This window comes from Lepisosteus platostomus, chromosome 7 (assembly GCF_059453375.1).
Source record: "Lepisosteus platostomus isolate fLepPlt1 chromosome 7, fLepPlt1.hap1, whole genome shotgun sequence".
Lineage (NCBI taxonomy): Eukaryota > Metazoa > Chordata > Actinopteri > Semionotiformes > Lepisosteidae > Lepisosteus > Lepisosteus platostomus.
The window spans coordinates 1,627,526-1,653,168 of NC_142617.1; the positions used below are offsets into that span (position 1 = coordinate 1,627,526).

The 25,643-nt window shown below is 45.7% G+C and overlaps 2 protein-coding genes across 4 annotated transcripts in view; one reads left to right on the plus strand and one right to left on the minus strand.

The window, feature by feature from the left end:
- pola1 (polymerase (DNA directed), alpha 1) overlaps window positions 1-5,449 on the plus strand; it is a 75,595-nt gene extending 70,146 nt beyond the window's left edge. For both annotated transcript variants that reach the window (XM_088638430.1, XM_088638431.1), the window contains exon 37: window positions 3,823-5,449. In XM_088638430.1, coding sequence (XP_088494556.1) covers window positions 3,823-3,965 — 143 coding nt within the window. In that variant the 3' untranslated portion in view covers window positions 3,966-5,449. The remainder of the gene's footprint in view (window positions 1-3,822) is intronic.
- A 6,616-nt stretch (window positions 5,450-12,065) lies between these two features.
- arxa (aristaless related homeobox a) lies at window positions 12,066-24,757 on the minus strand. 2 transcript variants are annotated; one of them, XM_088638434.1, is made up of 5 exons: window positions 21,166-24,756; window positions 19,693-20,248; window positions 18,050-18,095; window positions 15,763-16,091; window positions 12,066-12,446 (listed from the first exon to the last, which is right to left on the minus strand). In XM_088638434.1, exons 1-5 carry the CDS (start codon window positions 21,353-21,355, stop codon window positions 12,206-12,208), a joined length of 1,362 nt encoding a protein of 453 aa, XP_088494560.1. In that variant the 5' UTR covers window positions 21,356-24,756; the 3' UTR covers window positions 12,066-12,205. The 2 variants fall into 2 exon arrangements, with proteins under 2 accessions (XP_088494560.1, XP_088494562.1); XM_088638436.1 differs by having other exon boundaries at window positions 12,290-12,604; window positions 21,166-24,757.
- Between the last annotated feature and the right edge of the window lie 886 nt (window positions 24,758-25,643).

Consider the following 25,643-nt stretch of genomic DNA (forward strand, 5'->3'; position numbering starts at 1 on the left):
GACCACGTTGGCCACCCATCAGACACCAGGGAAGTCTGTTCTAGTCATCAGGGGAACAGTTGGACATAAAAGCTTTTTGGATGCCTGTAATAAAAAGAATGTTTTCTGCTTATGCTGCCAATATTGATGGCAATCAGATTTGTGCACTGGACAATCATAAAATGGAGTTAAGTCAGCTGCATACGAAGTCGGTGCTTTCAAATGGAAAATTCAGCAGGCGTCGTTTTTTTTCAACTTCGATTCACACTGAGGCTCAATCACAGCCTTCTGCCGCTGGCTCTGGTCTGACGGGGACGCGGCTCGTTTCTGGCTATCGGGGGGGGCGGCGGCACACCTGGGGAACCTGATCGCGGCTGCGTAGGTTCAGCTGCTCACGGGGCCCTGCGGATCCTGCTGGGGCACCTACTTCTGTTAAACCCGCGTCAGTAGGAAATACCTGGACGCTCTCCACACTGTAATTCGAAATTATTGCTGGTCTGCATTAAGTTTGCAACACGGCGCGCATTTTCTTAAGACCTCATGCAGGTCACGCAAGCCGTGTTTGTTTTCCTCGTCCCAGTGCACTCTTTAAAGCGCCGTCCACATCTGTCTGATCTCACACCGGGTTAAAAATAACCGCCGAGTTCTAAGAAGTGCTACTCTGTGCGATAATTTAGCACTTCCTGTGTTTTTCCCCATCTCAGATCATTGGCGTTTAATTGTACCTTCTTGTATTGATGCAGGAATATTTTGGAACAGCAGAGACCTAAGTGTAGCTGACAGGCTAAAAGACACTTGTCACCTGTATCTGAAATTAAGTGGGGGATGACAAGTCGTGTCACCATAATTTATAACCATAATACAGTTTATTATTTCATTAGGAAGAAAAATGCCAGAAGAGCTTTTGTCTTGATTCCCTCTCGCTGCAGCTTATTCGGGCCCTGTGTTGTTGAGATGGTTCGATCCTCAGGGTGGTATTTAAAGTACAGGCCTCTGCATTGTCTTGCCTTGGAGGCACAGGGATCAGAGCTAGTTGTCATTCTTGCACAGCTGTTTGGCAGCGTAAATAGTCCCCTTTCTATCCAACCTGGTGGGAAAAGTCAATATCCCATCAGCGGAGTAGGTAAACACATCAGGGGCTGTGTCCTCTCTCTCATCTTCCTCTGCTCTGCACTCAGCGCACACTCTTAAATCCCTCCTCGCTAGCCATCGGCCCGGCCCCGTGTCATTCACGTCCGCAGCGCTGCTCAGGCCCCAGCTGTGACCGTAAAACCCTCATTTTCTGACACAAAAAAGCCGGCCCTCGAAAACAAAGAAACGGGAAGGTATGGACGGCGCTCCCTTTCTTCCCGGGAAATGTTGAGGAGCTAAGAGTTTTTCCGAAGGTGGGCTTCTGAGGAAGAGATCTGCTTGTGGAGTTAGCCCGATAATCTACACTGAAGGAACTGGCCAAGACCAAGCGCGTCCAGTTGGCACCAGAGGCATCTGTGTGTCTTGAAATGACCTTTCTGTTCTGGGTTTTCTTAACGATTAACTTTCCGTTTAGAGGCCATTCTATACGTTGCTGTGTTTTTAATTCTGTTGTGCACATGTATTATTTGTCTCTAATATCCACCATGTAACAAACAGGTTCTCCTGTCCACAAGTGCAGAAATAAACATCTGCCTAAGTGAACAGGCGCCCTGGTTTCTCTGCATTAAGAGCAGGGCTTGCGCCAGGGCCCGGTTCTGCTCAAATCCAGACGCCTCTCTGGCCCCGTTTGGCTGTTTTGTTGTTGTTGGAGTCCAGTAGGCGAGCTGGAGTTCTTTCTCAGACAGAGAGCACTGAGACAGCAGCCCCAGTGGAGTAAAGCCCCAGTTCCATAGGGAAGTTCCCTGCGGCGCCTGGGGGCTGTTATTATCTGAATGATTGCCAGTCCATTACCTTTTCGGCAGGGCTCCGTGCAGAGAGAGCGAGCTTGAGAAGCAGGCGTCGGAGAGTGGAGGAGTCATCCAGCAGATTGACGTCTTCCGCGCGCTGGAAGAGCTGGCAGTTGTTTTATGCTCCCTTAATAGCGACGCCCTTGATACTGTAAATTAATTATTATTGAATCGTGACGGAGGGAAGGACTTGGCTACCTGAAGGAAGTTTATTATGCGAGATGACGGTTCTGTCCGTCCAGGGATGGCATTGTGCGCACTCTGGGCTGTTCTGTAAGCTCTCCTTGGTTTACAGACATCCCCGGGCACACAGGTCGACCTCACAGGGGGCAGAGCCTGTGTCCGAGATGAGCTCTCTGTCAGTGATGGAAGTGTGCCTGGGGTCTGAGCTGCTCTGCATCAAATGTAGTGCAGATAAAAGAAGTGCAAACTGCTTCAACTCATCTGACTGGCTTAGGAGGAGAGGATAAGCTTGGAGAGAAGCAAAAATCTGCCACACTTGTGAAATGTTCAAAAAGCATTTTATTTTAAGCTGATTCTAATCAAGTAACGCTGATGGATTAAGGCTTTAAAATATTGGGGGGGACACGGAAAGGGTCGAGCGTCCAGAGAGGGTTCTGATTTTTCTTCACATCTTGTGTGAAACGTATGTGACATGTCAGCTAGACGAATGCTGGGCTATATGTGTGCCCTGTCGTTTGCCTCCAGTTTATTTCCCTCAGGGCCCTCTTCTCCGGTCGGTCCTGTGCCCTCAGCTGGAGGTGGCAAAGTGTCCTGCCGTCCGGTGTCTCATGCCCCCTGGGCAGCACTCAAACTTTGCTCTCGTTTCGGGCCCCGTTTGTACCTGGAGCCCCTCTCCACACCTCCGGGAAGGGCGCGAGTCTCCTCGTGCGCGGAGAGGAGGAGGAGACGGGTCCCGCGGGGGTTTCACCTGTGCCAGGTCCTCAGCCCCTCTGCGCCGGCGTTCTCGGGAAGGCTGCGGGGATGCCGAGCTCTGGAGCTCCAGGGAGGTTTCCGGTTTCCGAGGAGAAGGCTGCTTGAAGATGGAGCCAACGCGCTGCGTGAGCCCCAGGGGGCAGGGCCTAGGCCTCGGAAGTGCTCAGGCAATTTCTGTCTCAGTGCTAGCCAAGGATGCCTTTTAATTAGACTCCGCTCGGGGGACGGCGTGCCGAGGGGAGGCCTGTCAGTGCCTCGCAGCTCATTTGGATCATGCTGTGGTAACAAGATAACTGAATAACAGTTGCTGTTTGTTCCAATTAAGGTTTGTCAGTAATTCTTAAGGGGATTGCTAAAGTTAAGAAAACCAGATCGCAGAATTGCTGTTATTAACCTGATGGATTTTCGGTGCTGCTGTGGTTTGTTTGCTTTTTCTTTTGTTTCTTTATGGGGTCTGTGTACAGGCGTGTTCGGTGCGTTTCTGTCTGTGTACAGGCGGGAGTTGATGTGTAGACGTCAGTCTGCATGTGGGCGTGTCTGTGTGGGGGGGCGTGAGTACTGTGGGCGTGTCCGGCTCTGGGTGTGAACACTGGGTGTGGCCAAGCAGAGACATGTGAGCACTGTGGGTGTGGTCGTGGGGGTGTGGGTGTGAGCACTGTGGGTGTGGTCGTGGGGGTGTGGGTGTGAGCACTGTGGGTGTGGTCGTGGGGGTGTGGGTGTGAGCACTGTGGGTGTGGTCGTGGGGGCGTGGCTGTGGGCAGGTGGGCGGTGTGGGCGTGGCTATGTATGGGGTTGTGAACACATGTGGGCGTATAGGTAAGTGTGTGGCTGAGAGCACTTTGGTTGTGCCTGTCTGTGAACCTGATCTAAAAGTGAAGAAAAATCACTGCCAAAATCCTTCCAATGTCCAATTGCGCGGGGTCACGCCCCTTTCTTCCTGCCTTCTCCCTGTCGTGAGAGTGAATACCTGTGCGCTTGTGCCCTGCAGCCACCGTCAAGCAGAACCGCTGGAGCAACCTGAGGGACGTGTACGTCAAGCTGAGGGACGTGGTGGAGCAGACCTTGGCGACCAGCGGCTACTCGGAGGTCAACCTGAGCAAGCTCTTCCAGGCCTTCGCCTCGTTCAAGTGACCCCTCGGCCTTCCCGCAGGCGCTCGGGGTGCAGCTGCAGTCGGGCCGGGTTCTCCCTCCTCTGTGCCCTCGCAGGTACCTGCCTCTCGCCTCGGTCCTGCCTGCCAGCAGCCTTGAGCCTCTGTGGGCACCAGCTCCCAGCTGCCTGCTGTAGGGCCTCGCTGTGCAGACTTATTCACTCGTCTTTTTAAGCAAGTACACCAGGGAATATCCTTCACGTCCGAATGGCAAATCAGTGGAATTCACTCCTGGTCCTGAAGGGCTGTAGCTCACCACCATTTCTTTTATTGGTAACTGTTAATCCTCGCTGAGAAGAGACCTGGAAGCAGCAGTAACATAAACAAATGAAGTGACCATAGTTGAGTCCAGGGAGGACAGGAAACTGGAAGACATAGCAGCCTACCAGGACCAGGAGTAAATATCGGGGCTTTAAATAACCCCCCCTGTTTTATTGTTTTTGGATTTGGATACCTCGCCTAAAATAAAAATAAAGTCTGATTTCTTCCTGTTGGTTTGGTGTTTTAAAAATGCCTTTGTTTCAGAAAAATTGACTTCAGAATTATTCTGAGGTGTCCTGTAGCCCTGCGTGGCTGCTGGTGAATCTGAAACACAGGCAGGACACTTCCAGAGCCTGCTCTGACCCAGCAAACCCAAAGGCGTCAAAAACTGCGCCTTTAAAACAACACCGCAATGGTGACTCTCCCTCAGAAGCCTGTCATTTTGCAGAGTCCACCTCTGTATAATCGCCGATCACTTTGCTTTAAAAATCCCTCTCGAAACGTTTGTGCATTGCCCCAGGAACTTAAGAAAATGGCCCACTTTCTCTGCCCTCCCTGATCGCCACAGTGCGGGTCTGTAGGTCTGAATCCGGCCCCACACTCCAGGTCCTGTAATGTGCGAGGGTCACAGAAAATCAGAGATGAAAACTGATGGGAACAATTGCAGCTAAATGACAAGTGCCTGCTGGAGTAATACCTTTTTAACAGGATCTAGGTGTTGTATAATGAGTTATGTTATTTTTTTATGTTGACAGTTCGGCAATTAACTGTAATGATATAAAATTGCGCTACAATTCAGAAGTCGTTTTCCACAATTGGATACTTGATTGAATTGCCCCTCGGATTCAGTTATCAAGAGTCCGTTCTGGAAGGAGGTGGAAGCTTAATGGAATAGCTAAGATGCTCAGTACCTGTGATTGAGCATATTGTAGGGTGTTTTTGGAAAGTGACAGTTGGGACTGAAAATGTTTTTAGAATCAGAGCACAGAAAGGTCCCCTTTTGTAAAATGCATTTAGGTTGCCTTTTGTTACGCCAGTTAAACTTTTGCAAATTATGTTTTTATGTCCTGACGTTGTGTCTTTTATTCAGTCTTTTGTAATGCTGAAAAAATACAAGCATTTAAAAAGTTAAAATTGAAAGGTATTGAATAAATAAAACTGCAAAAAGTTTCTGAAACATAAATAAAAATTTCAATGATATCCTTACGGCGTTTTGTGGTCTCTGTCTGTTCGTGAATTTGCTTTTCGGCCTTTTGACAATGTGCGAGTTGCCACTGCGTGTGGTTACTGGGCACAGCGTGGGTCCGGAGAAAGAGACACTCGACCGCATGTGCGCAGTCTTTTGGGGACACCCACTCGGATCTCTGCATCATTGTGGAGCCTCGTATGACCAGCGGGCCCTCTCAGTGGTGCCGTTGGTCTGCTGGGCTCCTGTAGCCCGACCGATCTCTCGATTCGTTCAGGACAGCTGCGCCAGCGGTACTCATCGTGTCCAGTGGCTTCAGCACGGGCAGGCAGACTCCCAGGGTGCTTGCTGTGACACGTGCCTCAGCTAGCAGGGGGCGGGGGAGGAAGTGACGCGGGTACGAAGAAGAAAAATGAATCGGAGAAATACTAAAGGCAAGCTGTTTTTTCAGGAGGAGCGATGAAAGCTGGGGTCCCTCTGAGTTTTTCCCAGTGGCCTTCAGCTGAGCGATAAGCACGCTGATGGAGAGCAGAGCTGCAGGCTGGACTTGGTGCGTCTTCTGGCTGTTTCGTGCTCACAGCTAGTGGCACCTGGTGTATCTGAATAAGGTCTTTGTCATTGGGAAGAAGAGACATTTGCTAAAATGCTTATTATTCTACCAAAATTGCCACTTCTAAGTGATGTGTTTGGTTTCTCAGGTGGCTCCAAGTTTCTAAAGATGCGTTTTCATTTTTTATGCTTGGTGTTTCTCTGTTATCTTACTACCTCTTCAGATGAAAACCGTGCAAATGGAAACTTAGGGCAGTGCTTTTTTTATCTTGTGGAGCAACAGTGTTTCTTGCCGGAGTTTCCGGGGGAATTCAAACTAATTATTTTCTTTTAAAAAGCAGCAAAGCCTGTTCAGTTCATCCTTCTGCTCAAATGAATCCGAGCTCCCTGTGAAACGTGGCACGCAAGTCATTACCCAGCCTGTCCTTGCTCTTTGTGGTTCTTGCTGCAGAAACTGTTCAACGTGCATCCAGTTGTCCTTTCCTTGAAGGGTTTCTCCTGTTTTCAGACCTCGGGTGTGTAGGAAGGGCGCAGTATGCGGACGTGCTGCTCGGAAGTCACTGCCAGCAGTGCCTGCACTCGTCTGGAAAGCAGTCGCCTTCGCTCCAAGCGCTGCTGTGATCTCGGACTGTGGCACTGACCTTCCAGCGGCCCCAGAGAAAGTCTGCGAGCCCGCTGGAGTGCCGATTGACCCCGGGGGGAGACGGCAGGGAGGTCAGGGTATGTCCTTTCTGCCCCGAGCTGCTCCCTGGCGATGACCGGGCTGGGGCTGCGCGCCGTCCTACAGCACCGCTCTCACCCGTGGGCCCTGCGAGTCGAAGGCCTTACTCAGGACGACAGTGACCGCACCTCGGCTCACTACTGGTGGGCAGACCACGCCCTGGCCACACAGCGAGCATCCCTCCTCACCTGCCCGTGCTTTTCCGTGCCCAGCTTCCCCAGACACCCCTGGCGGGATCACCCGGGCGTCCAGGACCGGAACACGAGCGCAAAGGGCTGGGAGGTCCCGCCGACTCCGACGCCAGCTCCGGAGTTTCTGTTTCTGGGCTCTCTTCTTCTCTTCTCTTGTTTTTCTGCCGCCCCAGCTGTGCCACCCTTGTCTTGTGATTTGCCAATTATTTTGAGACCAGCATTGATGTCTCCACTTTAAGGGGGGGGAATTGATCGGAGCTGCGCTTCTCTTGACAGCTGTAAGTGCAAACTGTTGTGGAGACAGAAGCTCCATTTCGCAGGGTGATGCCTCCTCGTTTATGGCTGCCAAAGGGATCCAATATTATACAATAGTCATCAGCATCCCGTACACCGGTGAGCAAGAGGGGAGCTGTTCTGCTCCTGTCGAGCTGTTGCTGTTGTCCACTGCTGTCTGGGCCCACAGCTACTGTCACCCCTCCAGAAAGCTGGGGACTCTTCCAAGCCGCTTCAAGGCTGCAATTTGGGATGTTAAACCTGCACATAAATCTGGTAGCGCTCAAGGGGTGTTAGCAGGAGCTGAATGTGGCACTGAATTTAGAGCTTGCTGACACACCTCAAATGAATCCAGTTTTTGCTAAATTGCTCATTTAGCAAAATCATGCGGAATGTGCGTGTCGTTGCTCTGCGCTGCGTGTTGTCAACATACTGCGCGCAGATCGAGGAAAACGTAATGAAACTGACTGTAAGCTGACCTGCATTTACCGTGTTTTGTTATTTTATCCGCCCACTTCCTGTTTCTGTAACATCACACGAATTTATTTGTCCCCCATCATATACAAATCAAACCGGCCCGGCACCTTCCTGAACGCGATGTGCGCAGCTAGCGAGGTGGAACACAAATGTTTAGTCAATCTTTAAAAAAACAGTTGTGCGCCTCACCTGCATCCCGCACTTAACAGTAACACTCGATTATCCATTTTATCAACGCAGACCAACTGCTTTCCAAGTTCCTATTTCCATAAATACTGCATTACACATTACTTTATAATGCAGTGCTTAATGGATCATATTTGGAGTACCTCCACACTCCTGACAAAGACTCGCTCTGAATATGTGCGCGCGTATGAATATGTATTTATAGATATATATAACTACATCAGCTGAAGTGTAAGAAATAACCACTGCAATTCTCGCAAAATGCCTTTATATAGCAATTTACAAGATTAAGCCATCCATCCAGGTTTCGAATTTCACCCTGAAATTCCTGCGGCTCCTAGGCAGCATTATCGAGTAGTTGGAGGGTGTTTTCAGACTATGGTGTTCAATAGCAATGGTTTCTGCATTAATTTAACCACTAAGCTAATAAGTAGGTTTCGTTTTGTTATGCTAAGCTTTATTGCCTCTCTTTTGATCGGAATGGTGGTGTTGAGCAAAGCAGTAGACAAGGCATTCTTTGATGAGGGAATTAGTGCTCTATTCTTCCCCTATTATTCATAGCACAGTGGAATATGTAAGTACCTAGGGGTGTCAAAAGAGACCAGGCTCTATTGCAAAGTGTTCCCCTTGTTTTTCTGAATAGCTGACTATGAGATGATAAACCGCTTAATACACTGGGCTAATTGGATGAGAGTAAAAGAGATGGGAATTAAGGCAAGCCAAAAAGTAGAAAGTGCTACCAGCCAGTCATTCATCCTTTCACCGTGATTTGTAGTGAACAGCCCCCAAAGGAAGCGCGGGGTCTCGCAAAGCGGCTTAGCCGCGTCTTTATGAGGGTCGTCCCGAGAGCCGCTGTGACCGCCGGTGGGCGACGGGGACGGGCGGCCCTGCGCGAGTGGAGTCGGTCTTCGCTCTCTGTCCCTTCGGATCGCTCCTCGGGCCCTTGTGCGTGATTAAACGGAATCGACATTTGGCTTTTAAATGTGTTTCCGGGAATCTGGGGCTTTGATGGTTTAAGTGCCCCCCCCCCCAAAAAAAATATATATTCCAGTAGCGCGATTTCATCTTCGGCTCGTTTTCATGAGCCGGGGGCAAACGGGTCAGGGAGCTGGTTACCTGTTTCGGAGGCGTCGGGAAGTTTACAGAAGTTGCGAATTTCAGCGCTGTGCTCATTTCGAATAACTGGAGTTTTATGTCACCGCTCTGGGCGCGGTGGAAACGTGTGGTCTGCTGCGTTTTGAGACGAGCTGCCGCCGACACGGCGGACGCTGGCGACGAATATTATCGGCCGGGGGACGGAAAGTAATCGGCCTGACGCGCGGAGACGTTCTCGCTGTTTGCTTCTTGAAAGGAGAAAAAAACTTTGAGGGAGAGTGGCTTTCAGGCTGGGGGTCAGGCACCTCCTGAATTGTAGCAAGCATTCCCAGATATTAGGAGCAAATTGGGTTGCCATTCATTAATAATGTTCACAATAAGATTAAGCCATTCTGGAAACTCTCATAAAATCCCCTAAATACGCTCCAGTGGCCTTTTTAGAGGGAGAAAAAACTCCACATCATTCACCACTTGGGGGAGGTTTGAGAGGAGAGGAAAATTGGTTTCTTTGCTTAATGCTCCTTTGAAAAGACACTCCGGGTTTGTCATGCGTGACATGTCAAATGTTTAATATAGGCTTGATGGAAGTCGGGGGGTCTTTAACGCGCGATATTTATGGAGAATATTAAGTGTAGAATTAGGCCCGATCCAGCTGGAGAAAGTTGGAAGAATGAGTCTCCCCCTCTTTCGCCTTCCTTTCACCGGCCTCTCGGATCCCGCTTGTTCGCGGCATCAGAATGAGATGGAATTAGCCTCTGTAAAACAAGGAAAGTGAAAGCTTTTCATTGGAGCAAGCAATAAAGAGGAAGATTAATCCGGGAGGTAATTTCACGCGATTTGGTTCAGCACCATGGACGGGTCAAATGGAGAGAAATGACTTTGCTGAAAGGACTTCATTGATTGCAGTAATGGCACAGGTTCTGGCGAGAGATCCAGAGGGGGAGAGGCTTTAGAGTTAAATCGGGAACCCAAAAGAAAGGGATCCTGATAAACTAGTTGTTACTTCATTAATGAGAAAAGAGTCGCTTCAGCCGAGTTGGCATCACAGATGTTAAAACCAATTTTGCGGCTTTGAAAACTTTTTTAAAGCGTGTTTTGTTAACAGGCACATACAAATGGGCATTATCATTCAAATCCGAACTTATCCTCCCGCAGTCCTTCAAACGCCAAGCCTGATTGCTGAACATGTTTGACCGATGAAAGTGCAGTTAGGCCGGTCTTGCGGAGCCCCGCGTCGCCTCAGAGCTCGATTCTGTTTCAAGGCCCGAACGCACGGTAATTACAATGATACGCGTTCCTTTCCGCGACACACCGCCTTTCCCAGTACAAGTAGAATTGAAATGGATTTAATGTCTGTTATAGTGTTTAATGACTTTAAATTGAATGACTTTTTTTAACGTAAAACCTCATCTCTCTTTTTTTTTTCCGGCAACGAAAAATGGGAGCAGACTCGCTCGCGTCGAAATTAGCTGCTGTCTTTTCCAGACCAAATCTCCTGAGACCCTCCTCTAACAACGTTAAATAGGCTCTTAATAGAACAAGTTGGCACCTATACTTAAACAGCCCGGATTGCAGATCTATAGGCTTTTCAGCAACAGTGCAATGTAACTGAACAGTCTGCAAACAAGCGACAGAGCCGGCTCCCGGAGACACTGTTTAACCGCGGGCTGAGTAACCCGGGAGATTCATCTACCATTTACCATTGGGCCCGACGCAGACTTTGTCACCAAGAGCTGATGTGGTCTGATATCTCGTTGGAATGGGCACAAATTATTTCTAAATTCGTTTAATTTGTAGATTTAACGTTAATACGCGAATTACTTAAATCAAAATAAAATGTTCTTGATTTATTCTATTGTATTTTTTTTAGAAGAAGGAGTTTTAAAAAATTAGTTTCGTTTAAACGTGATTAGAAATAAAAATATAATGATAGGATGAATATATATTTCTGTGTCAGGTGACACTTTTATATGCCAGTCAATAAACTGTGGACAAACCTGCGTTCAGTCTGCAAATCGCTAGGTTGTTCATTTGCGAGTATCGTGGAGGTCGCTAGGCGTTTTATGACGCGCATAAAGCAATCTGCAAATAAAGTAATGTGTTTTTAGCAAAGCTCTGACTAAATATTTGCAGTGTCACATCGCGGAAAGTAATCGTGCTCTTCTTTCGCCCCTGATTGCGCGTTCCGTAAAATGCAGAAACGGTGTAAATTAGCAGACAATCGCCTGACTTTAACACCAGGAGTGAAGACAAATCGGAAACCTTCCCCAAAAGAGCCAAGTGAAGTCAAGATCACGTATTGTAATTCACCATACGCCATAGCTCGGTTTTTCGACGTCGTGTTTTAAAAGATGACAATATTTCTGCTGTGTGATGTGCAATAAGTATTCAGAATAGTTATTTACTTGGTCTGCGAGGATGTTTTCATAATGGTGCCGATGGTGTCATGCATGTCCATTGAGCCTAATCATGTCACTTCCCCGTGGGTTGAAATACAGGAGCAAGGGACGACGTGGCTTGTTCAACGTTTATTTTTAGTAGATTACTTTTCCTGGCCTCATCGGGGACAAAGAAAAGTACAAACATTTACATTACAAAAAAAAAAGGCATCATCGCCTCTCAAGGTTTTCAACACCTTCTGTGCCTCTTAATTTAAATAGTGTACATAAATAATATTCTAGGAATCTATTGTCTCACGAACACTGAAGAAAATCTACAGGATGACACCCATACAATACTATATCAAGTGCAACTTCTTCTTATAACATTTCAAATATACAAAGCTCTGTTTTGCATTTCTTCTTAATTACAATCCTATATACAGATGTACTGATCACAGTTTAGTGACTTCAACAGTCCAAGATCCTGGCAGTAGTATACAGTATGTTTCCCTTTGGCATAGCAACCTTGGTTACAGTGTGAAAGACGGGAGAGAACAGAACAGCCCTATGAGGAGACACAGCACACCTGAGCCCTTCACCTGGCCTGCTCCCAGTCTCTTCACTTCCACAGCCGGGCCTGCTTCCGGCCCGGCCGCTGGGCTCAGAGAGGCTCCCGGGTGTGTGCCGGGAGTGCTCAGGCGTGGCCCTGACCGGGGAGGGGGAGAGACTCTGGTGTGGTGTGGACGTGGTCTCGCCCTCAGCGGGACACTGCGGCTCCGCGCCTGGCCTGGCCTGGCCTGGCGGTGGGTGTGCCGGGGGGCCGGGGGGGCGTGGGAGGTGTGCCGGTCCTCTGCGGGTCATTTGGTCGTGCTTGTTTCCGGGCCGGGCCGGGCCGGGCCGGGCTCAGCACACCTCCTTGCCGGCGCCGTTGGCCGGGAGGATGTTGAGCTGGGTCAGCTGCGCCGAGTGCTCCTTGGCCTTCAGGCGGAGGGCGGCGATGCTGGAGGCGCGCCGGTCGGCCGCGGCCGCCGTGGGGTCCGACAGGCCGCCGGCGGGCGCGGCGCTGTCCACGGCGGGGGCCGGCTGCCGCAGCAGGGCGGCGGCGGTGGAAGCGCTGGTCAGCGGGGCCATGCTGGAGAACAGCCTGCCGGGAGAGAGGGGGCAAGAGGAGAGCGTGCTGAGGCGCCGTGGGCTCCCGGGAGGTGCAGCAGGAACCCCCTCCACCTCTCCCACCGGTCCGCCCCACACCGATAGAGACCCGTTCCAGACCCGTCTGGTTGCAGGCTCGTCGGCTGGCTTCTCCTTAACACCAAGGAAGAGACAAATGTCTTCCTTAAAAGGCGGAGGGCCCTGTACCCCTGTACCCCTGTACCCCGGGGGGCCCCCGGAGGCTCACTCCCTGGCTGCAGCTGGCTTGGGAAGCTACCCCGCCCTCCTGTACGTGACGGAGGAGACCGTCCGAGCTCTGAGCCACTGGGTTGCTCAGGTATGAACGCACAGTCCAGTTATGGATCTATACAATCATCCGAGGGATCTGAATGGTAAATCAGCGAGTGCTCCAGCTAAATGCATAGGACTGATAACCTAGTTAATCACCTATTATTAGCATGAATGCGTCTGCCCTGGTGATTTGCTCCAGTGCCAGAACCACTGTGCTTCCTGCAGCAGGAAAAGATTTGTCGGAGCAGAACCGAGAGTATTAACATAAAAAAAAACCACTGTGCCGTTATTTCGCTGTGATATGGGCTGAAATGAATATATCATAAGCAGAGATCAGGGAGAAAAACAGGTCTGGGAAAATGTACATCTTCAGTGGGTGAAAGGCAAAGCAGGCCACTCGCTGGCCACCCCTGTTAGAGAGGTGCTGTTGGGTGGCAGGGCTGTGAGGGGAAACTCCTTTTCCTGCGGTCACATGCATCATTAAAGACCTGCCCAACAGGGCTGGCAGGATGTGTGATTAAAACAAGCGGCACGAATTGGCCTGGCTTTGAACAAAGTCCAAGCGTGGGCATCGGTGGAATGAGAGCCGAAACATTCCAGTGGAATCACAGATGGAGGTGACGCCAGCCCGTCCTCTTTCCACCGAAGGTCACTAACTCCTCTCCTGAAGCCCCAGCACAGCCAGGTCATTGAATTGGTTCCTTTTTGATGTCCACATTATTGATCGGGCGAGTACATGTTGCATCACACTCTTGGGAAGTCCTGCTATCTGCTTCTCTAACAGTCACACACTCGCCTGATGCCTTCAGTTGAGGGCTCTAAGCTTTAACCATGCAAAGCCATACAGACAGATCTACAGATTCCTAGTTGGAAAAACAGGATTGCAAAAAATGTTTGTCACTGAATAGGAGTGCACATAATGAAGTTGAGGGCCATCTCTAATTTCTTCCAGTAAAGAGCTGTAGCACCTCTCTTTTGAGGATGTTTTACATAGAGCTTGAATTGAAAATAAAATGTTATTCTTTGTTGAACAGGATCTGTATGAGATGATTGCTTTGCAAGACTCTATTCCAGGACTTAGTTCAATAATAAGTTACTGTGTGGTTCTGCCAATACAGTACAGTTAGGAAGTCACCCGCCTTTCATTGAAAATTTCCTCACCTCAGTTCTCTTGTGCCTTTTCCTCACTGCCCAAATTATCTCTGATCAGCATCTGTTAAAATCACTTCATTGACAGCTGCTTGCTAGCCAGTCTGCACAAAAATGCTAATGGTAATTAGAAATTCTCTTTGCTTCACAAATGTGCACACGTATCGCAGGGTATTGAAAGTTCGATGAAAGAGCAACACCTTGACATTCATCAGTTTACAGTAATGTTTCAAGATTTATTTTCAAACAAAACTCTAAGTGCTTTGTGAGCATTTTATCCATCTTTGAATATTAATCAACGATTTGGATGCTTGAGAACTCTTCTGTTTCTACTCAATGTTTTCTGTTTTTTTTCTTATTTGTAAGAAATAGGGGCTTCTGGATTTTGTTAATCATTTGAGTAATGTTTTTGGTTAAAGTGGAATAAATTGAGGTGACAATTGGATATAAATCCAATTATTCCCCAGTTATTAACAATTATTTACCAATTATTATTACAGTTATTGCCAATAGAGAATTTTAATAAGCATCTGTAAATGGAAGGTAATGACGAGGTTATTGTAGAATGAGTTATAGGGATACATCAGGTCATACATTAGTATGAACACTGATGTCTCTCTGTAGATGCTTTATTCAAACACTGCAGAACCTCAATTATAGTGAACTGATCATTCATAGCACATCGTTTAAATCCTTATTTCCACAAATTCACTTAAGTATTACCATCATTGCTTAGTAACTTAATTATCGGTACAACACCCCCCAGAACCTGTCAGGCATTTTTGCTAAAATAGAACTAATCTAATCCTTTAAATGCAAAACTATATCTCATATGTGATTTGTACAAGGGAACCTACAGAAAATCCATTTAAAGACACATAACCAAAAAATATGTATTTTATGAAACTCAGATGGGTAGAGAATCCATTTCTGCAAATATTTCACATATTAAACATGCAATTTGTCTAGCCATGAAATAAATAAGATTACCTATGGTCATTACCGCCTATGTACAGAACTGACTGAAAGAAATAACCAATTGTCATGTGTTATGGCTTGGGGACCTCCTGTGGATCTCATCCAAACTGTAGTTCATTGTTATTCAGATGCATGTACGGGACTTACTTCCTATTCAGTTCATTTTATTGATCAGAGGTTAACATCAGTTCCAAATTAATTCCATTTTTTAGTATTGCTGTTCAATGCAGCTACATAAGCACTGCATGGGGTGCATCTCTTTCTAATACACTTTGTATAGAAATGTCCTCACAAACAGCGCACTTTAATAACAGCACCACATTGAACTGAAGCCTTAATGTTTTTTAACATATCCCTTCGGGTGTCTTACTGGAGGTGTATTGACGGGGATGACACTTCTCGGAGAAGGCAGAAATGCCTCTATCTCCACAACTGCGTGTATCTATGAAACTCACAACAACCAGGAGTGAGTAGGAGTTACATCAGAGTTTCTGGGTATGTTAAAAAGAAAGCTCTGTATTTCCCTCTAAAAGACATACCTAAATTTCTTCCAAAGCTGTAGTTATTCGAATGCATCTCAGGCTCTCACTCCAGAAGTTAGAGCTGTACCCTGCTTATATATCAGAGGAAAGTATGTCTTCTTCCTGAGGACTTTTGTACTTTATCCTTCAAGAGGAAACTGTGTATGTTCCCCCTGCGGGGACGGTTCGTTTGTTTGACTTCCCAGCCTGTGTTGCACCGCACCGCTTCCAGTCCCGGGTCTCTGAGTTCCCCATGAAGAGACGTTCCTGGCGTGCCAGCGCCAGCGCTCGTCCTCCGCTCCCAGGGGCTCCCAGGGGCTCCCAGGGGCCGGCCGTGGGCACGGGGACGAGGAGGAGGAGGAGGAGGCTTACCTGCCGAAGGTGGGGCTGATGAAGGCGGGGTGCCTGAACATGGCAGCCCCCAGGAAGGTGCTGAGGCCCAGGGGGGTGCCGGCCGGGGGCAGCGAGGAGCTGGCGGGCGGCGGGAGGCCCGGGAAGGCGGCGGCGGCGGCGGCCGCGGCGGCGGCGGTCCAGGCGGACTCCAGCGCGGGGTGGTGCGTGGGGAAGGGGCCGCCGTCGAGGTAGTGGCTCAGCGGGTGGGTGGCGGCCAGGGGTCCCGGGAAGGGCAGTCCCGGGGGGTGGGTCTGCACCCCGGCCTTCTCCCTCTTCCTCCACTTGGCCCTGCGGTTCTGGAACCACACCTGGCGATGGCAGAGAGGGGGGTCACCTGCTGCTTCAGCCAGGCCCAATCGGGCCTGGAGACTCTGGACCTGAGGCCTGCCTGGAGGGGTTGACTGAGGCCATTCCGGTTCCTCTCTTGCTCTCTTGTCCTCTTTCTTGTTGATATTAATATGACCAGTAGTGTTACTGGTGACCAGGAAGTGTAGAATTCTCCTAACATGCACTGCATAGTTGCCACTGTTGAATCATCCCGGTGGTTAACTGTGCCTTGGTGAAAAATGCTGGATAAAGAAGACATTGCCTTCCGTTTCACCTCCGTGCCAAGAAACATCTCGGTCACAATTTGACGATTTAATTACTTGTAGTTCTCTGTAAATCACTTGGACGGCATACGTGTATGACTGCGTGTCTAAAAGTGCTATATTGGTCAATACGGTTAAATTTTCATTCACGAGAAGAAAAAAAAAAGAAAAATGTTTTTAAAACTGCTTTTAAATTATTAATTGTTCAGGGATTCCTTTTTAAATCTCCGCCAATTTTGCGCTTGTTTTTCTGCTGTTATGCTGTGTTAATCATATTAAACGCGCGCATTTCTGTAAAAGCCTGAAAAAAAAACTCGCTTCAGTTAACAAAAAGGCTTCGTTTCGTTTTAATGAGGTGACAAATAGGCAGAAAGTCAAAGTTAATTACACGGCCTTAAACCCATTTCCTCATGGCCCGTTAGCCTAAGTTTCCTAATTAAAATCCGGTTTAGCCATCCTAAATATGGGAGGGAAGAGATAATTAAGAACCGTGTTAACAAAAGATGGGGACAGAGAAGCTGAAAGGCTCGCAATAATTATTAATACTCTTTAAATTAAATTCCCATCAGAAGGATAGACCAGGGCGAGAAAAGTTATTTAACTTTCCCACGTCTCCTCTTAACGTTTACCATCGCAGCTGAAATACGCTGGTCGGCGGTCACATCACCTCTGACAATAGAAGAATGTCAACAGTTAAAAAAAGAGCGGGGAGGGAGTGTTGTACCGTATAAAAACTTAAAAACTCCCACTATCTTAATGTAAGGAGCTGTTGTGTATTAAATCAGCCATATGGAACGTATTAGCCTTTATCGCCGCTTGGTTGTAACTGTAAAGTGATTTGTTCATCTCCTGCCCCAAACTAACATCTGTTTTATGCAGGCAAACAGGACATCCCTGTGTTTATTGTCTCTGTGGTTATGAGACTTGGTTTAGCAATGTAAACCACACTGTGAGGGGCGGGGGCCGGGGGGGGGCTGCCAACACCTCCGAGAGGCAGGCATCAGATCGATGCGAGGCTACTGCAATCAGAAAATGGGAAGTCAAATAGTATTACCCGGGCTATCCTCGATCCCACGAGCAAGGAGAAATCAAATACCATTTCACCCTGAAATAGCGCTGTTTACTCGGGCGCTAAGTGTGCTTTTATGAATCACAATTGTTCACTTAATTACAGACAGAATACGTTACATTTAATGCCCTTCAGCGTGCGGAAATCGTGATTTACTTGGAAACGCCGCTTAATAAAAGTTAAGAATTAACTTTAATGTTGGTATTTAACGTGAGTGGTTTGTTTCTTGTAATAATTACCAGACCGTTTTATTTAACGATCTTACTACTCCATTCATAAAATAAAAAAATATATATATGAAAAGATTTATTTTTTCTCTTCTGGGAAAATTTCGGAGAAATAATAACTACACATATATGTACTGGTTTTCTTTAAGCAGTTGCGAGAAACCTCGCAAATATAAGATCTATGAATACTCATTGCACATTGCCCTGAAGAACCACGGAATCTAGAAATATTAGGCCCGTTTCGCGTAACATTGTAGCAATGTAAAATAATAAGCATTAAAAGTTTGAAACTTTAATCCTCTCAATTTATAATTTTATTATACAGAAAGCGTGTATTGATTAGACAAATTTCATTTAATGAAAAAGTTCGAAGCACTTACTTGAACTCTGGCTTCTGTCAGGTCAAGTCGCATCGCCAACTCTTCTCTACAAGAAACAACGAGCGGGGTGTAACGTTATATGTTATTATATTATAAAAATTAAGCACACATGAAGTATTTCAAATGACAGTAAGTCTCGAGAAAATGAAGTCTGCGGAGAAAACATAGACAGGTGTTATTGGACATTTATACTTCAATGGGGTACAACACAATATAAACAGGAAACACAGGACCTAACGAATATGTTTTAAATATTTGCTTTTTAAAATCATACAAACTGGTGTAATTACCTCGATAAAATTCAAAGAACATTATTCTACCTAGTTGTTATGTAAATAGGTTGTAAATACGTACGCGCAAAAGGCTTGATTTTAATTAAATTCGGTTATTGACATGATGTTAAACAAGACCGATGTACAGCTTATATGGTCACAAATATTCTAAACCATTTCAGTTTATTTGGAAAAGTCATGACAATGACTGCTTCCTTCTTGAAATCTGAGAAAATCTGAGAATCCGTTTTTTTACTCTAATATATTGGCTGTTTCAGCTTATCTTTTCCTTATATTTTAATTTGATGAGCAAAGATGCAATAATACTTTCAGAAGGCTCGTCATTCTAATACTTGGGGAACCATCTTAGAAACGATTTAGCCTTATAACATTACAATCGCTTCTTTTAAGTTTGTTTTTCAAAACGCCAGTCTGAGCAGCAAAAATCATAAAGGTGCAAACCAAACGAAATATCAGTAAAAATGAATAAATGTCTTCGTGATGATAACATTAATGAATATAATTAGACGCATCTATATATGTTGTGTGTTTCGTTGAATATCTTCGACTACCATTATGTAAAAGTCGGCTATATACCTCGTTTTTCTAAACTAAGTTAAATAGGCTTTAATAATTTTCCTCTTATTTTCCCAACTTTAAAGTTTTATTTTTTTCCCTCCAGAGACCCGAAGTGTATTTTTAAGTGTCGTTTGAATATCCGATTTGTTCTGAGAAAATCCAGTAATTCTATCAATTCTCGGGTGAAGGCGGTGTCATGGGTTTACCAGGTAAAATGCGATTCAAATACCACAGGCCTGTTTTTTGGGTATGTGTGTTCTATTCGTTCAGTATCGGTGCCCGAAAATAACCGAAATAGAAAACTATCAAACAAAACCTAAATATCCATCTACGCAAATACGCCTCAAATTATTTCGTTTTGTTTCTAACAAGACATGACGTTTGAAACGAAGGACAACGACAGGACATTAACTGTCACTAACAGGACATGATATTTAGTAAATTAATTAGCGGTGCGACTCCGCACTTCAACCGGAAAGTTTCTATCCGGTTTGGGAGATGACCCCACAGGCCTACTGGGTAACGTCTTCGTTAAAACGTTTCGCTGGGAAGCAAGAAAATCATTGGACTTGGTCGGATAAATAACAGTCGCGGGTAAATCTGATTAAAATATTTTTTTTCCCAAACTTTAGTCTCGTTTCCGCGACGTTTTAAGCGCTGTGTTTGAACGTTACGCGCGGACCGACCGGGTCCCCCCGGACCTGAAACGTCAGCCGTGCGCCCGAGACCGTCCAGGCAGGATGTCCGACAGCGGCGCGGTCATACCCGCCCCCGCCCGGCCTCCCGGCGTACCTGGTGAAAACGTCGGGGTAGTGGGTTTTCTGAAAAGCCCTCTCCAGCTCTTCCAGCTGGTAGCTGGTGAAGGTAGTCCTGTATCTTCTCTGCTTTCGCTTTAGCATTCCCTCTTCCGTGTCGCTGCCCGCGGACAAACACACGCTGTCCTCCCCGTCCTTAACATCCCCATCCGGCTGCAGGCCCTCTTCGCCCTTCGGGGACAGCTCCGCGTCCCCGCAGCCTTCCTCCTTCACGGCGTCTTCCTCGAACTTGAGCGCCTCCAGGTCCACCCGCTCCTCGCCCGCTCCGCGGTCCGCGCCCGGCTCGCAGGCGCTGTCCCTGTACGCCGCGTTTTCCCGGTACGACTTGCTGCGGCTGATGCTGACCTGCGGCGCCTGGATGATTTTCAGGCTCTCGCAGGTCTGATCCAGGACCCTGTCGCCCTCTCCCTTCTCGCCGTGCTCGTTAAATCCTCTGCCGGCGTCCAGGTATTTCCCGCCCTGGCCGTAGAGCCGGCGTAGCTTCGGGGGCAAGTGGATCTCGGAGTCGAAAGCCGGGCTCTCTTTAGCCGAACCTAAAAATACGATCCACACGGATTCCACAGTTAATCTAGTCAGAGCTGTGAAAATGCACTTAGGAATGCAGTTAACGTAAATCATGTATAGTTCAGCAACACTTAAGACAACATCATATTCAGAACCTTATTATATTGAAGGATAATGACAATCATCAATTTCCCTACGGGATTAATAAAGTATTATCTATCTATCTAACACAGGAAAATGTTATTTTGTACCTTCGACAGCTTTAATAATGTACTAAGTAGTTTTAACGCATTTAACTGCAAGTAAAGAAGCACAGGGTGTATTAACAGTAGCTTATAAATAATACTCTAACCTGAACAATGACAAATATTAATGAAGTGTATTTAGTGGATTGTTATAGACTCCTCATACTGCCACAACAAGATTTAGTTTTGAAACACGGGGCCGATGGGTTTTGAATTTAAGGTCGTGAAAACCTTCCCCCCCACCCCTATTTTAATGTTTGTCGTTCTGCATTTTCGTTTTGTTTTTCCTCTGACAACCACGGGCACGTATAAAATGAAATTTAGTGATGTCTAATACATTTTGCGCAATCGAAACTTTGAAAACTTGGGGACCACTTCACCAAATGGGCCGTCAACTCCACTTCCTCCCCAGCGCTGCTGGCTTCGTTTGCCTGAATGACTAGTCTCAAGCGTGCTATTTCAGCGGAATGAAACGAAACATTATTTTCAAAATTCAAACCAGCCTCATACCGTTCATGGCAAAACCCCCTAAAGAGAAAGGAGCAGCAGCAGGCGTCGCTCGGGTGGTCTGCGTGAGTCGGTGATGATAGCTGGACCCCGCGCTTGAACCTAAGCGTGGCCAACAGGTCTCTGAAACCCTCAGCCTACTTTCGAGGTGTCACGCCAATCGACAGAGCAGGCCGGGCAGAGCCCCGTCTTACCTTCGCTCGCCTTCTCCAGGTCCGCTCTGCCGGGCAGCGGGGGCAGCAGCCCCGGCGCCCCCATCAGCCTCATCTTGCAGGGGCTGCGCCGGCCCAGGATACTGTCTATGCAGTAGGAAGACAGTAAAGTTGGCGATTTACTTTTGCACTCTGTTCTCTCGGAGACGTCTTCCTCGTACTGACTGCTCATTTTCCCTTCGGTCCCCGCGTCTGGCGTCGGACTGCAGCACGGAGTCTCCCGGTGGCGTGGCCCGCTGCTCCAGTCGCCGCTCCGGACTGGGACAGTACTGGCGGAGGCGCAGAGCCGCCGGGGCTTCGCCCTCCAGTCTCCCGGCGCGCACGTGCTCCGCCGCTGTTGATTGGCTCCCGGAGGAGAGAGAGAGAGAGAGGCAGACAGAGAGGGGGAAGGAGAAAAAAACTCCAAGGATCTTTATTTTTCTTTTCCATTAAGAGTTGACTTGGGAAAGAAATCGAAACCTCGAAGTGGAGTAGCCGTTTCTTGGATCGAACTGTATGCGAACCTTCACCACCGTAAAAAAAACAAACAAAAAAAACAACAACAAAACAAAACAACCGAATTCAAACTTCAAAAGTGAGACCCGGAGGTCACAGTAATGCTCCTGGAATAAAGTCGCAAAGACAGAACCTCAGTCTCACAAGTACATTGGACCTGTAATCATATTTCTATAGAAGTTCTGCAGGTGTTTAACAGATATTTAATTTACCCACATGAAAAAAGAGGGATTTGATAAAAACTCCGAATACAAGATTTGTGTTTCCTAGTTGCACTGAAGTAAATTCAGGAATAAATATCGCGTGACTTATATACATATTTAAAACCAAATTGCTTATAGTTTCTACACATCTATGTAGGAAATATTTTACGAAACTAGGAAACATGTCAAAGTCAAAGCGCCAAGTCGTTTTCAGATGCTGCGTTCATGTCCCTTTTGCTACAATTCTTCTTCAGGTCTGTTTTTATAATTAACGAAATAGATACATTTCGGCTTTGACCTAAGAAGAAGTGTATTTCTTTCTGTACATAGATGCATAAAACAAGGCATCACATCAGGTTCCTTGTATAAATTCCAGCCCATATTTTTGTGCTTTCTCTATTCTGGCGTATTAAAAAAAAAAACGAGCGTTGCTAGAATTGAGCAAAATATTAGGTTATCTCTGTTAGCAATATCTTCATAACATAATATGGTTAAATCAATATATAATTACCAAAACGAAATTGCTGGTGTACTTTAAACATACGCCGTTAAAATAACATTCTCTTCTCTGGATGCAGAACACCGACCTGCAAAATCTGGGACATTTTCGATTTTTAACGCGTGAAACTGTTATAATGTTAGCAGCCCCAATGTAACATTTATTGTAATTCCCAGTAATATCCGACATATATAGTACAATTTAACATTAAGTTAGACTGTGAACGAACAAAATATTTTGAACTAAACAATAAACTGGAGCGGCATAATTTTGAAATATTAAACGCAACAATTGAAACCTGAATGTTCCGCGGTACCGCCAGACAACAAGCACCTGGTTACTGTACAATGTAGCACTTGTGGAAATAATATTATTGTGGCTTTTTGGGAAATGTTAGTCATGTTATTGTGATATGACGACCTTTGTACGAGTAACATGAGTTGAATTCAGTTTAGACGTTTGAAAAAGAGATCCTAGAATAATATAAGAGATGCTGGATGTATACTTTCTCATCTGTAAATGAAAAAATGATGACGTTTCCATTTACACTGAGAAACAGTTTCTTTACAGGAAAGACTTCCATGTATTGTCCAATATGGTGATTTTGGCTGATAGCTTTGTTGAATCTATTCCATTTTTTAATTAAGTCTCATTAAATTGCTTTGCTTCTGGATAGCCGCTTATAAGTCTTTGTATCGAATGGAAAAAAAATCACTGAACCAGCCTTTAACAACTTAGATGATTGACTTAAAAAAGAGATAGGCTGGCAGTAATGGTACTAGAGCGCTTTCTTTCGATAGTGCGGCTGTAAGCCGTTTTTGTAATAAGGCAGAAGAGTGTGTTGAGAAAGATTGAGAATGTAATTTTAAATGAAAGTCTATTTAACCCGCTGTGAATGGCATGACCTCATCCGCGGCTCAGACCCATCGCTGCTAAAAGGATCGTTTTCAGAATTCAATCCCCAAACTTCAACAAGCTACAATTTACTCTTTCTCTATTTATGTACCAGCTCAGTTATACTGCGGGATCTGCCAAGCATGAAAATAATAATAAAAAATAACGCCAGTGAAAAACTGTAATGAGCAAAGTTTACAGGAAAAAGAACAGCGCAGAACTTTCGAAGTATTTTTTTTAGTTTTATTTTTGTTTCTGTTCAAGGAACTGCTTTCCATTGAATATAAAATGTTACTGATTAAAACATGGACAATATTATCCGACAACGGGAAAACAGTATTTTGCATTGAGAAATATAGTACCTATACAAGTAACAATATCGTTTTGAAACGCACAACGAAAATAATCTTAGTTATGAATTATGCTATATTGTATTGAATGCGCTCTCTGTTCGTTTGGTCTGTTTCATATTTAACAGAAAACGCAGAGTACCATAATACCCTATTACCTTCCTGACAAGATGCGGGCTTTATGGACATTATGTATTTTGTCCCAGAAAACATCCGCACAAACACGTTGTCTTCAAAGCAAATATCCATGGTTTCTGGATTTTGGTTCATGACATACCGTATGAAGGCATTTAAGTCCCGGTCCGGTCCACAAGTAAAAACAACGATTCCATAAAATAACAGCGTTGTGCTAGAACATATTTTTCTGTGCCTAAAAATTCAGCACTTTTTATTGAGTAGTCGATGTGAGTAGTAGGGCTATTTCATTTATTTGCATACAGGCGAGAAAAATAACAATGTTCATACAAAAAAAAACTTTCTAATTGGAGCGTATATGAGCAATAAATATTGGCGCCCGAACTGACCCCATCATTGTTGGCTGTAACATGTTACTTGCAAAATAAAATGCATTATCGAGTCAGAAACTTTAGAAGCCACTTACTCTCAGATCAACGCAATAATAATAGTAATGATAATATTAAAAATATTTTTTTTCTGGTCACAAATAGAAATGTACTATAGACTGATATTTAGAGACGCCGTATAATTTAGGGACACAATTTGATTCATTTATCCTGGCACTGTTATTAACCCTAGAAAATAAATGTCAGCCTCTGTTATTTCCAGCGGGGCACCATCGCTTTGTTTAAAATGCACTAATTACACGCATACATTATAAAAACGCACATTTCTTATTTTCGATTTGCAATCTATTTAAAGCGCCACACGCAGGTTAACAGATCCAAGCAAACCGGGAGGATTATAACGCAATACTGAAGTTGCTGGAGAGGAACAACCTGCGTCTTCCTCTCTGTGTCTCTAAATTATTATAATTTCGCATTAGCTGCCTAGGTTAATAAACCGTGCAGCAGGCACTGCAAGGTGTGTACGAGCAAATGCGCCTTCGGTTTTATACTTGTCTGAGGGGAAACGCTGCCGAAGAAACCCACAGTTCAGTCTGCTGTTCCAGTCGAGACAGGAATTATGCTCAGTTTAAATACCACTTAGATGTGTGGGAAGGTGGGTGATGTGGCACTATGGAGACAAGGTGTTTTTATTAGGTGAATTTAAATAGACTACATTTAGGCATGCAGCTCATTAAATTAGCCCTTTTGTCGCGACATCTTGTGGCGTTTCTGGGAAGGTGCAGTTTTCGTCTGTCCGTGAGCTAAGTCTTTGCATACGGTGCGTGAGGAAATATGGTTGAAGTGGTCAGAAAGAGATGCGAAAGATTCCAGTTTCCTTCAATTTCAGATTTTCATATAGAAGAATAAGTCCGTTTTCAGAGATCTGAGCTGGCGCCACCTTCTGTCTTCTATCAACCCACAAACAGCAAAATCATATTATGGGCAAAAAAAATCTTAATTCTAATTAATCATTAACTGATTTAAAGTAGCTGATGTCTAAATTTTAATTACATATCTGATTTCATTGATTAAGACTGATTCCCTGTAATTGCACATAATTGCGTATTAATTAAAAAAATCTTAAGCGTTTCCAGTGATAGTCAACCTTTGCTTTGCTTCTCAGGCTGACAACATTATCTGAATGTTAACTGTTTAAAAATTCCTTTCATTTTCCTTTCATTTTGTCTCAACTCACCTCTGAAAAAATCAGAAGTAGAGTATGTTCTCAAAATGCTTCTTTGTGACAAATGCAGAAATGAAAACTCTTGATAGTAACAGTACTCGTACATGAACATATTTACAGGTATTGTGTCCACACAGCGTAATAATATACATGTGTGAGTATATTTATGAAACATAAGACTACTGTTGGCAGGAAGATTTTAAATTAAAAAAATGAATAAAAACTTGAAATATTTTTTCTGCTTACTGGAATTGCATTTTTATTTCATGA

Excerpts from the sequence above, each read along its gene's own strand:
- arxa (XM_088638434.1), bottom strand. The coding sequence starts at position 21,355 with ATGAGCAGTCAGTACGAGGAAGACGTCTCCGAGAGAACAGAGTGCAAA. Across the intron at positions 18,096-19,692 it reads TACCCCGACGTTTTCACCAG|AGAAGAGTTGGCGATGCGAC; the intron begins GTACGCCGGGAG and ends TGTTTCTTGTAG. Across the intron at positions 12,447-15,762 it reads ATCAGCCCCACCTTCGGCAG|GCTGTTCTCCAGCATGGCCC; the intron begins GTAAGCCTCCTC and ends CTCTCCCGGCAG.